Source organism: Scardinius erythrophthalmus (genome assembly GCF_964197995.2).
Source record: "Scardinius erythrophthalmus genome assembly, chromosome: 3".
NCBI classification, from domain to species: domain Eukaryota; kingdom Metazoa; phylum Chordata; class Actinopteri; order Cypriniformes; family Leuciscidae; genus Scardinius; species Scardinius erythrophthalmus.
Genome location: NC_138223.1, coordinates 56,620,142 through 56,633,973, shown reverse-complemented (window position 1 = coordinate 56,633,973; position 13,832 = coordinate 56,620,142). Strand labels below are relative to the sequence as shown.

At 37.0% G+C, this 13,832-nt stretch overlaps 1 protein-coding gene across 2 annotated transcripts in view; it reads left to right on the top strand.

The window, feature by feature from the left end:
- The window catches only part of slc27a1b (solute carrier family 27 member 1b), a 29,257-nt gene extending 17,195 nt beyond the window's left edge, over positions 1-12,062 (top strand). The window contains exons 9-13 of one of the 2 annotated variants that reach the window (XM_081360065.1): positions 2,568-2,694; positions 5,996-6,133; positions 6,205-6,369; positions 7,056-7,202; positions 11,021-12,062. In XM_081360065.1, coding sequence (XP_081216191.1) covers positions 2,568-2,694; positions 5,996-6,133; positions 6,205-6,369; positions 7,056-7,202; positions 11,021-11,178 — 735 coding nt within the window. In that variant the 3' untranslated portion in view covers positions 11,179-12,062. The remainder of the gene's footprint in view (positions 1-2,567; positions 2,695-5,995; positions 6,134-6,204; positions 6,370-7,055; positions 7,203-11,020) is intronic. The other variant, XM_081360066.1, reaches the window with a different exon arrangement.
- Positions 12,063-13,832: the final 1,770 nt, after the last annotated feature.

Sequence of the window (13,832 nt, the reverse complement as noted above, 5' to 3'; positions counted from 1 at the left end):
ATTTGTTAGTCTCGCCACAGTGTTAAATAAGAACTTAGGATTGTTATGGTTGTTTTCTATTAGTTTGCGGAGATGCTCAGCCCTGGCCGCTTTTAGGGCCTTTTTATAACGTGACATACTGTCTTTCCATGCGATTCTAAAGACCTCTAAGTTGGTTTGTTTCCATTTACGCTCTAAATTACGGGTTTCTCTCTTTAGAACACGCGTAGTATTGTTGTACCATGGTGCTTTACTTTTCTCTCTGACCTTTTTTAATCTAATGGGCGCAACAATATCCAATGATCCAGAGAGAATGGTGCTCATAGTGCTAGTTAATTCCTCAAGTTCATCTGTTTGTTTGGGTTCACTGAGCAGCTGAGACAGATCCGATAAGCTGTTTGAAAAATTATCTATGGTGGATGGAAGGATTGTTCTGCCTAATCGATAACGCGGCGCAGCATGATATATTACAGGAGTACGTAATATGCAAGTTACCATGTAATGGTCAGTGACATCGTCACTTTGTGGAATGATATCTATATCGGTTGGATCGGTTCCATGTGATATAATTAAATCGAGTGTATGATTAAATCGATGAGTCGGTCCGGTAATGTTTTGCTTGACCCCAAAGGAGTTTAATAAATCTGTAAACGCAGCCCCTAACGCATCATTTTGATTATCTACATGGATATTAAAGTCTCCAACAATTAATGCTTTATCGAAGTTAACTAATAGGTCTGAGAGAAAATCTGCAAACTCTTTTAGGAAATCAGCGTAAGGCCCAGGCGGTCTATATACGGTAGCCAAGGCTAGAGATAATAGGGATGTTTTTCGAACATCTAAGAGCGTAACATTTAGTACAAGTACTTCAAATGAAATAAACTTATAACCCGTTTTCTGAGTAACATTGAGAATATCTCTATAGATAGTTGCAATACCGCCGCCACGACCAATCAGACGGGGCTCGTGCTTATAGGAGTATCCTGATGGAGTAGACTCATTTAAACCAAAATAATCATTTGGTTTAAGCCAGGTTTCAGTAAGGCAAAGTACATCGAAGCTATTATCTGTGACTATTTCATTTACAATAACTGCCTTAGGTGTGAGTGATCTAATGTTTAGAAGACCTAGCTTTAAAAATTGTTTTTGATTACCAATAGCAACATTTTCTGGTTTAATAACAATTAGATTTTTTCTAGATCCTGCAGTAGATTTATGATTTGATCTCACTAAACGAGGAATAGACACAGTTTCTATGCAATGTTCTACACTATTTATATCAGTTAAATTGGTGCAGCAGAGACTATGATTTGGACTTTTGTTTACTAGTCAAAAGGTATTTAACATTTTGGAGATGTTATCTGACAGAAGATCCGATCCGAATCTGCTTGGGTGTAAGCCATCAGCACGGAGTGTGCACGGAGCACGGAGTGTGTGTGTAATAAGCAGAGTGCAGAGTGTGTGTGTAGTAAGCAGAGTGTATGCGCGTGTTGGACCCGCCTATAGGTGCACATTACTAACACGCTCTTTAAATAACAAACAAAATATTGTGCCATTGACTTTAGAGCAGGGTTCAGTCGGTCAGCGGCTCAGTCTATTTCAGTTCCTCAAAATAGTAACGTGTCAACAATGTGCCAGAACACACACTCGTTCTCAGACCAGCAGCTCATGGGCTCATAGATGGGTGCAAATGCATTTGCTATTTAAACAACGTGGCGCAGGACGTGAAAATGATAACTGCGTTGGGCTTAAACTAGCAAAAAACATTCGCGTCGCGCCTGGCGCTGCATTGCACCGGGTGTAAGATAGGTATTATGTGTGTTTTATTGATGTTTATAAAACGGTTAGTTCCAATCCTTGATTCTGATTGGTCAATAGCTGTGTTTTATTCACGATAAAACATGGCCGCTTCACCCAACGGTCCTATGTATCACTACACAACACCCCTAGCAACCACTCTTAGCAACGTAAACACATGTTTGATCTCATTGATATTGTTCATTGAAGCTAGTGTGAGAGATCAGGTAAGTGAGTGTACCTGCATTTATAGTAGATATAGCATTTTCCTTCAGGTCAGTCCTATATTCATAATAAAAAAATCCATTTGAATGTTCGCTGCGATATCTTGTCCTTTTAACAGTTCAGGGGTTTCCCGAGCCTATAGTCCTCTGTCAGTTGCGTTATGCTTCTCCATGATCACAAGTTTGAGTCCGTTCAATATAAAAGTCTTCTCTACTGACTGACTCACTCATAAAGACAGTCTTTGCCGCCATCTACTGGTAAAATAATGTGTGTAACTTCTGTTGCTGTTTACAGTCAGGGACTATTTTTTCCAGGGGAAGGAAGGCTTTTAGTGATTTTACGTAATGAGAGTTGAATAGATACATATTTTTCGGCTTTAATATTTGTATTGTGTGGTAACAGTTTTATAAAAGCAATAAGGTACTCGAGGCTAGTGCTGTATGATGAATAAGTCCCGGCTGAAGGTGTTCGCGTCGCGCCTAACAGCGCCCTTCAGCCGTGACTTATTCACCTTACAGCACAGCCTCTCGTACCATATTGCTTACGTAATGTGGTCCTCCGGCCAGGTGGGGGCGTGTGGCTTCAACAGCATGATTCTGCCCAGCATTTATCCCATCAGACTCCTGAGGGCCGACGAAGACACGATGGAGTTAATCAGGGACAGTCGAGGACTGTGTGTCCCGTGCAAACCTGGTGAGAGAAACACACTCACACAAACACAATCTGAACCTGAAAACACACAGTAGATGTGATTCATTTAAATAATAATAATAAACTGCATAAAATATTAGATATTTTTGTATAATGATGCTAAACTTTATAATTGAAACAAAAACGTTTGGGCTCAATGAGATGTTTTAATGTTTTTACAATAAGTCTCTTCTGCTCACCAAGGCTGCATTTATTTGATCAAAAATACAGTGAAATATTATTACAATTCATAATAGCTGTTTTCTGTGTGAATATAAAGTAAAATGTAATTTATTCCGGTGATTAAATCAAGAATTTTCCGCATAGTTACTCCAGTCTTCAGTGTCACATGATCCTTCAGAAATCACTCTAATATGATGATTTGATGATCAAGAAACATGATTCTGATTATTCATATTTTCATATATTCAGGTTCTTTGATGAATAGAAAGTTCTACAGAACAGCATGTACTTGAAATAAAAGATACTAATATTTTTAATCAACAAGGATGCATTAAATTGAACAAAAGTAAAGTATAGAAATTTATTATGTTACAAAAGATTTCAAAGAAAAAAAATCGTACTGACCCCAAACTTTTGAACGGTATTGTATATTTTGCAATAATGCTCTGGTGATCGTACATTGTCCCTTCCTTACTGAAACAAAGTATGTGGAAGTAGACTGAATGATACATTGTTACTTTTAATATATTAGCACGTCATGTTGTGAATATTATCTACATTTGCCTGGCAACTGGAAGCAAACCGAGCAGCTGTGCAGTTTTCTGAACACACAGGCTCATGACAGAGTAAACAAGTGAATGTCGAAAGTGTTTCTAAAGGTCTTCCTTTATGTAATTTGTAAATGGGTCAAAAGGCATCTTCTGTCTGGCTAGTAACGGTAACGCACACTTGGTGTGTCCTTGTTTGAGCTTAAAAAACACATTTCACACCAGAGACAAATGACAGCCAGTGAGACTGTGCTGTAAATCTGTGTTATTTCAGGGGCCGTTTAAAGAACACCATTTTCAACTAAAAATGGGAAACTTTTTATGTGTTTTGGCACACGACAACAGCGTTTTGGGGCCCTGAAAATGCACGTTTTTGAAAAATTATGATACTCCATGTAAACAACATTTAAGTATTTTTTTCTTAATTTTTGACATTTTTATTGTTTTAAATATTTTATTTCAGTTTGTTATTTTAGTACATTAAAGGTGCCATCCTTCAAAAAAAATAAATTCATACACCACATTCCATACCAGACGGGGGCAGTATACCTCCAGAAAGTGAGTTGGTCTACTCTAGAGTATGAATATGACATCTTCAAGCTACTCCCCTTCACCTTTACCAGTGAATATGTTCATATTCGTTTTGTTCATATTACATTTTTATTGTTAGTTTAAATGACATTAATTTGACAGACAGCATTCGCTGATGTTGACCTAGCTAGCGCCAACGTAACTTAATCAGAGCTGCCAACTCTCACGCATTCACCGTGAGACACACGCGACACTTTTCACACGCTCTCACATCACACATCAATTTTCTCACGCACAGAAAAATCGCGAAGCAAAGAGGACACGGATACCGACAGACTAGACAGAGCAGGTTAGTTATGATATAAAAAAATCTCAGCTTTCAGATTCTGTCAATTTTATTACTGAATTCAAACAATAAATACCGTTTTGGCGATCAACTCTACTAACGTTAGCTAATAGTAAAAAAAAACACGAACTCTGTTGAAAGATACAGTAGGCTACAACTTACCAAAATGTATTCCTCATACATAATATCGACCAATCAGTGTTTTTTATCAGCGTGAAGAGGTCAATAACACAGCTGGAGAACAATTATGTCAGATTTACCTCAGGAAAGCCATTTAATAAACATAATATAGGTCACGTAGTTGGCAAGCAAAAAGAGCTATAGAGATTGTGCTATGTGTACTATTACAATACTATATTTATGTGCGTTATATATACGTTTATCGAACAGCCTTCGATACGTTTCTATGTTATAACTTCCCGAAAAAACTACACAAACATATAAAACAAACTTATAACGAAATACTAACAGCATCTTACTTAACGTTACCAATCCAAAAGAAATGTTGCAAGTTTGGAGTCGAACCTCATTTCTTTCATGTCCATTAGTTGTCTCCAGCGATGGAAAGCAGTGCCAATGTTTACTCTGGTTCTGTTCCTTTTTTTTTTATCAGATTTTATTTGAATGTAGTAGTGGGCTGTACTTTCCACACGATTGACATCAGGTTCAAGTATGCCCACAAGTCGTGCGAGTTATTCGTGTATTGCATGTTTGACTGACTGGTGGTTATGTTGCCCGCATACCGCCTCCCATGGCCGAAACTGGTATTACGACACCTGTCGGGCCGTGGCTAGTAATGCTAATGCTAATTAAGGTTGATATCTCTGCAGCACTATAACTTGACATTTTTTTAATGACATCATCGCCCTTATTTCTTCTCATTCTTTTGATGCATGTAGGTCATTTTTTGGATATTTTTACCTCAATTTTTACATATGGCACCTTTAAGTTAAACAAAATAAAAATGAGATTTTTTTTTCCTTGGAAAAAGCTGAAATAAAATCAGTTATAAGTAAGAAATACGTTTTTTTTCCATATATATTTATTTCAGTTAACATGCATTTTACTTCAAGTAACAAAAATGTTTTTTTTTTTCTTTTTTTTTTTAGTTAACTATAATTACCCTATTTTTTTCTCTTCTTTCTCTCGACTTACTTCTTCCTTATTACAACTTTAACTTTAACTTATATATATATCACCCTGTATATATATATATATATATATATATATATATCTATCACATTACTAATATATATATATATATATATATATATATATATATATATATATATATATATATATATATATACAGGGTGGGCCATATATATCCATATAAATGGCCCACCCTGTATATATATATATATATATATATATATATATATATATATAAATAAATAAATAAATAATGAGCATTGTTCTACACTGTAAAAAAAAACTGTGAAATTTACGGTAAAAAACACAATTTTGCACACACACTTCACATAATTACACGTACAACCTACTCTCTGTTTTATGTATTTTGTATTGATGGTATCTGTACGGTATTTTGTTCTATGTTCTGCTTAAAAAAAAAAAAAAAAAAAAATTATATATATATATATATATATATATATATTTACCCTGGTGTAAAAATGCGCCTAAAAAGACATTCAGCCCTACAATACAAGTTTTTATGTGTATTTTCTGAGCATTTTAGGAGAACCAGGGATCATCGTTGGCAGAATCAATCCACACGATCCATTACGGCGTTTTGATGGCTACGCGAATCAAGAGGCCACCAGTAAAAAGATCGCACACAACGTCTTCAAAAAGGGCGATTCTGCGTATGTATCAGGTAAAGTCGAAGCTCTGCGGATGCGTCCCGATCCTCCTGGATTCCTCTCACTCTGTGTTCTTCTGTCTCAGGGGATCTGATGGTGATGGATGAGTTCGGCTACGTGTATTTCCGGGACCGAGGCGGAGACACGTATCGCTGGCGGGGCGAGAACGTCTCGACCACGGAGGTGGAGGGAGTCCTGAGCTCTCTGCTGAAGCAGACGGACGTGGCCGTCTACGGCGTCTCAGTGCCAGGTTAGATGTCCAAAATAATTAGCAGAAGACGCTAGGGGTGTAGCGATACCCTCATGTCACGATTCGACACACATCGCAATACTGAACTCACGATACCATATTATTGTGATACTCCAAGACATATGATAAAAGAAATAACAAAAAATGTACTGTTGATTAAAATGCTAAATCTGGTGTTACATTGTGTGTGTAAATGAATAGGCTTGGACTTGGTGCTGGAAACCCAATGAACAATAGAGACGGCAGAATAACAATATTCATGATTCTGAAGCTGAAAACACTGAGTTATTTGAGTCACTCTGACTAGATATATTTAAAATAATGTTGGACTTTTTACTGGTAACATCAGACATTTGGCATTATCAGGACCCACAAATATTCCCCCATTTCATTATTATACATTATATATTTAACATTATATATGGCAGTTTAATGTAGTTCTGACTCTAAAACTCTGAGAACTCGAAATTTTTCCTCGCACAGAAATGTTATTTTTAGGTGAACTATCCACAATACATTTTGTTGGATTTTTGTATTGCGATATAGTGTGACACGATATATTGTTACACCCCTAGAGGACGTTTTAAATAAAGAAAAGAGCTGCAGCTGCTTTATATAATGCAGTGGGGATTACCCGAGTATATGCAATAAAATTGTTCCATCCATGCCTCTCTCTTCTTGACCAGGTGTGGAGGGGAAGGCAGGAATGGCCGCCATAGCGGATGTGACGAATCACTTCGACTGCGAGGCTCTTCTGAAGCACATGCAGAGCACTCTTCCCTCTTACGCTCGGCCCGTCTTCTTACGGCTGTTACCTGAGGTCGACAAAACAGGTGACGGATTCATACACTATTCCCCACAGTCTTCCACCGTTTTCCTCAAACATACTCTGTAAAAAACTATTAAAGTTAAATTTAATGGTAAAAATGCTAAATTAAAAGCCTGTTAATTGGTTAATACTTATACTATATAGCGATATACTAGAGATGTGCGGATCAGCTGTTAAAGATAAATCATCCGCCCGCCCAAACCACCCGATCGTCACGTTATAATTATTAAGATTCTCAGTGTGAAGCGTGATGATAGCATATTACACTGAAGTAGGCGGCTTTTAAAGGTAAGGTAGGCAATTTATTTTAATAAACACTCTTTAACCCCCTGAGGTCGACGGTATCGCCGGCGATACCAGCTCGCTTTTTTTTTATCAGTGTAAAAGAAACTCATGAATACTCTGTTGACTTTGATTTTCCATAGGAGTTCTATACATCAATCGATTCTGTTAAATGTGTATTATTTTTGTGTATACTCACAATAAAAACATAGTGTTGTGCTTTTCGACAAATAAAGAAAAATAAACACGAAGCGAGTTCTGCCTTCTCTCTGTCCGTGTAGTCCATTCTGAAACGCGTCCGAAAATGAACCATAACTCAGTGAATACTTCTCACACATACACGTGATATATGTCTTTATGCAGCTTGAAATCTCTTCTTTTAAATGAAGTAATTTATATAAAAAACAAATATTCTCATCTTGTGAAATCTGTATTAAAAGAGAGCGATTCCAGTCGACCTAATTAGAGCTAATTCAAATGTCATGTGACTCCGCCCACGGAGAGCGTGCGCTATTCAAACGCAAATGGCTGAGGTAATCCGCGCAATCCTGTGAATCCATCAGCTCGAGAAAACCAAAACACAAGTTTATTCAGAACATTACTTGCTTACACCGTCTTGCAGCGCTGTGAGGAATAATGAGGAATACGAGGAATACGAGCTGAGGAATACTAGTAAGTTTTTCCTTCTCGGGTTTCTGTTTATTGACGAATGAACGGCATGCGCTCTGTTTTTTCTCCATTATGGACGCGAGCTCTAAAAAAAAACACTAAAAGACTTTCAAACTTTCACAGAGACCTCAAAACAAAAAGTACAAATCCTTTCTTTAAAACGAATTTTGTTTTGTATCAATTGTATCTTAATTTTAATAATTTTTTCATTAACAACTTTCCTGGATTTAAAGTAAATAAGCCTATCGTCAACGAATAATGATGTTTTAGCAAACTGTATTGCTATACTGAGATGAGTAAAAATCGACTGAAATATGTTGAAATAAAATGTTGGCTATTTGTATAAGCAACGTAAACTGCAAATTAACATTTATATGCCCTAATATTTCATGAAAACAACTTTACAGTCAGGCGAAATATGAAAGACAACATTTTGTTTAGTAGATTTGGGTACAGTTTTTACTGTAGAATATACTGCCTCGTCAAATAAGCTTTTGTTTAGCAATTTCTATATATAAAATAGCCTAATATTTTTGTCAAAAATAAAGTCATCAACTAAGATGTTAGCTGTTCCAATGTTGGCTATTTTCAAAGTAATGAATACATAGATAAAATGTAGGCCTATAATCTTTCTCTTTTTTTACAAAGAAAGAGTACACTTGAAATATTGTTGAAATTGTAATTATTGTTTTTTATTACCTTTTTAATAAAATAGCACAACATATGTACAAGATAGATGTAAGCAAAATCTTAAATGGTCAATATAAGTCTTCTTCTAAATATCTTTTGTCCAAGCATTGTGGCTCAGCCAGTGTCACACCTGTGTGAATGGCTCATCATTATACAGAGTCATTATGCAGAGTGGGTGGTAATTCAGGTGAAAACCACTCCTCGTTCACGCCTCCTCGCATATTGGCTTTCCAAGCAAAACCTGTTTTACATCAATTTAAATCAATGTATGGTTTTATTTGAACGATAAAGCAAGACTATTTTCACATAATTTTGAAGAAAAAACTATAGGCGACGACATCCATTGGTCAAAAGTCTTATTGACACATATTTACTATGTGTTTTGTGGCCTTATTTCAGAAATTTTAGTTTTTAGTTTTTTCAATATCCACGCATAAACATTATTCTCTCAAAAATTAAAACATGTACATACACGTGGCTCACATATTATGGTAGCCCTGTTTGTGCTTTATAGAGTGAATTTACACCTTTGCCATTAATATGTTTATAAGCAACTGAAAAAAGCACAAATGTCAGGGCATGTCAGAACATCTCAAGGGCCCAGAAAACCGCTCAGACTCCAGAGGGTTAATACACTGGCTGAAACTCTATTCACATCCTGATAGAAATCAATAATAGAAGTGGTCTAAATATTAAACCTTCTGTATATGGTATAAATTAACCAATTAAATTGACTAATTCATGTAAATTATCAGAGAGGCTGTTGAGTCGAGATGAAAAACAAATTAAATAAGTAAAAAATTATAATTTTATAAAAAAAAAAAGGGAAAAAAAGAAAAGAAAAGAAAAGAAAAAAGAAAGGGGGGGGTGCAAAACAGTCCCTCGCACAAAACAGATTTGAGTACTTTTAATAAACTAACATTATATCAGTTAAATAACTTGTTTTTCTACTGTAAATTTAAGTTCAATCCATAAAAGCTAAAATGTTGCTACTGATTCTGATTTCACTGATTCTTTTGTTTAACAGTGTAAAAGGCAGGTTCACACCAAGCATGATAACTGTAACGATAACTATATTAGCGTCCACACCAGCGAACGATAGCGGTCTGTGCTGCGGTTTCAACGTGTGTATGACGTCTTTGAACGTGTGTCTGCTGTTCTTGTTGTATTTACTTTAAGCAGCCGATGTCCTCCACCAAAAATAGCAAATAACAAATAAAATTAGCATCAATATGCACTTTTTGTTTACCTAAACATTAAAATAATAACATAAAAAATGATAGCCAGATTTTAAAAGTGCCTTGCAACGTTATTTACTAACATGTACACGTTCAAATAAACAACGCATTCTCATACCCAAATCGTCACTTTCTGACATTCGTCAATATCCGACGCACAAAGCACCCTTGGCGTCAATATGAGACGCTTCGGTTATGCGTAGGTTTAGGTCTGTGGTAGGGTTATGCGTCTCATATGGACGCTTAAGGGTGCTTTGTGCATCAGATATTGAAGAAATTTTGAAAGCGTCAGTATACGACGACTTGGGATGAGAATGAGTCAAAGAAGATAAATTACTGACATTTACAATGCACATGATTAGGTTATCTTTTATTCGGTCCGTGTCTGTCGTTACTATGCAACCATGCACTCTCCACAACGACAAAGATTTCCACCACCGAAAAATGCTTGCTGTTACTTTGCTACAAGATTTATTAACAGATAAGAGAGAAAACACCTGTAATGATTGGTCAGTTCTTGTCATATGGTTTGTGCGGCATTCTGAAAAGTTGCGCCTGGAAAAAAATTAGCACGCTTGACGTGCGCCTACATTTGAATGAACTTGAGCGTGCAAAAGACGCGATATGTGAACGGCCCCTTGGCGAGCTACCTCAAATCAGGCTATTTCTGGACCTCGCCGATTAACTTCACCACAATGTCGTCAGCGATTTTAAATTCGAGTGGATTCTGATTGGCTGCCAGTGTTTTATCGTTCGACAGCTGAAAAAAAAAACGTTCTGAAAGTGATCCCAACGATATCATTCCTCGTATCTCTATCGTTATAGTTGTGTTGTAAACATTTGCTATTCTTTAATATTGAGAATGATTTTTAGATCTATATCTTTATCGTTATCGTCCTTGGTGTGAACGGGCATTAAAATCTTTCATGTTTTTCATCCCCAGACACATTTAAAATAAAAAAAACTCGCCTACAGAAGGAGGGATTCGACCCACGACAAACCAGCGACCAGCTCTTCTTCCTCAACAGCCGTTCGGGGCGTTACGAGAGCCTGACGGACGGACTCTACAGCGACATCATGCAGGGAAACGCGTCTCTATAAGAGCCACACCGAGTCTCTATTGTGTAAAATGTCATAGTGGGGCATCAATACGCAGTTTATTGTTCAAAATCAGTGAGAGAACTGCACTACAATCAAGCTCATACTTGACGCACTGTTCGGTTAGCACTTGAAACTACTAGTTCTGCCTTTCACATCATTTCTATAGTAAAACAAGTGGCGTATTTCAATTCAGGCACATCAGTAACGGGCTGTGGAGTGAGATTACTTTTATTACTGCAGACTTCTTACACGTTTATAGAGTTTTCTGATTATAAATAATGGACTGAACTCACTTGGTGAGATTAAGCTGAACTAAACGTGATTTTTTTCCTCAATGGATTGCATAAAATGTCTCTCTGATATCACTGAAATAGGTTTCACGAGGTAAACATGACTGTAAACGACAGAAAAAGAGGTTGTCCCATTCATCTGCGATTGAGGACGAATATCTTTATCCAGGTATTGATTTACAGCACTGTTTATGTGGTCAACACTGTAACTGAGCCTTCAGTCTTACAGACAGAATTACAGACTAATAATGGTAACAGTATTACAGACGAACAGTGTGTAAAACATCTCAAATCAAAATGTGGAACTGTAGAATTTCTGTTTTTAAAAGCAAAGACTTCTGAGCAACTCAGTCTCAGTGAAGTGTGTTGAATCAAAATGTTTTGATGTGAAATGTACTTGATCATTAACCATTAGAAACCCAGTCAGCAACATAGTGTGTGAAAGCCGTGTGTGGGCCGGATCTGGGCCGACGCTGTGTTGCTGTCCGGGAAATCAGATTGTTTTATTATTTTTCAGATGTTTTTGAGTATTTTACATTTACTTGAACTCGATTTTCTAAACAATTTTAATAAATTTAACGTAACAATAAGTACATGAGCTTGTTTATTTTCCAGCTTTAGATAATCGGGCTTAGAGAAAACAAATGCTGCAAAGTGATTCAAATTCCTCTCTTACTCTCATTCTCATAGAAACACTCAAAGAAAAGTGTAACGGATGTTCTGTCAGCATGTCTTGTAAAGGCCGTCCAGAGGCTGTTAAATCTCACATAAAGACACAGAACAGTCTGACTGGAGCAGGAGATCCAGCATAGAGGGGTTCAGTGAATGTGTGTGTGTGTGTGTGTGAAGGACAGAGTGCGTTTAGTCATACGGTTATTGTGCGAGACAAGATATCTTAAACGAGAACACTTCACACCGGATAGCTCTGGGATCTCTGGGATCTAGGAATGTTTTCCTGGTTGCGTTCGCACCGCCAGTAGGAACTCTGAAGTGACGTGAGACAAACTTGTTGTTGTGACTTTTATTTTGACGGCGCTGAGAACGCCAGAACACACAGTGCTCACATTCTCCCTGTTCATTAGTTTACAATCTAATGCGTTATTAGACAGAACTGTTATACATAGAAAGTAGACGGTAATGAAAAGTTATTAGCGTATGCCGTGTGGTTGATGTAGCAGAAATGCATAATCATGTTTCTCTTGGTCTCCTCAAAGTTGTGTTGCATTTTCTCCTCAGGTTAAGAGGCTCATCTATCACTGTTTTCCATGTTCGTAGAGTCAGTTTCTGGAGTAAATATATAAGCTATAATCTGTGTGTTTTAGAAATGGCGGGTGCTGGTGTTTCGCATGCGTTCGGCCAATCAGCGAACACTAACGTCACGGATAGTTCCTATAGCGCTGGTTTAGACCGACTCTGAAGAGGGGCTTTCTCACCGGAGGAACCTCTTCATCGTTCCTAGAACTATTGGCGGAGGTTCCCGGTTTTTGCCGTGTACGCACCACAGGAACTAGGAACCATTTTAGTTCTAGGATCTCTTTTTGGAGGAACTAATTTATCCTACTTCAGAGAGCAGTGAATCAGCGTGAGTGAAACTAATAATGATGGTGTGACGTGCAGCTTCTTCTCCATAGTTCTCCTCAATCCATTTCACAGCGTTCTTCTTTTCGCCTGTGAATCTCTCTTCCAGTCTGATGACCAGCAGAAACACACGAGGACCAGGAGCAGATAATTCCATACACTTTATTTCTGCCTTCATTTTGTTTCAATACATTTATGTTGATGTATCTTGGAGGCCTGGAGTGTTGATTATAGAGATACTCCTGCTACCTTTTCTTCTTATTTTTCTCTCAAGATTGTTTTGTAACTGACTCTGGATTAATATCCACTGTAAACTGTCAGTTAATCAAACAAAATGTATTATGGATTAGAAGTTATATGGTACTTTTTGTCCTTGAGGTTTCACAGCGATCACTTTTTGATTTTCTCCTGGCAAGATAAAAGATAAAGATAAAACTGGTGAAAAGTCTCATCGACTTTTATATTAAAGGACAGACCTGAGTCATAGAGATTTAGTAAATAATGGACCAGTAAACAACCACTTAGAACAATCAAATGACACCAAGTTTCTTAAGTGCTAAGTGGTTTAACAAGTACCAATGGAAAAATAAATCATTTTTAGTACTATTTTTTTTACCATTATGATTTCTTTCTTATAACTATTTCCCACATGCTTACACAACATAATTGATTCATTTATGAATTATTCCTCTATCAGGTCGAGGAATAAACTGATTTCTTGCCACTTTAACAGTTTACCTAGCCTGGATGCCAGCCGAACTTAGCCCCGCCCACAAATTTTTTAGG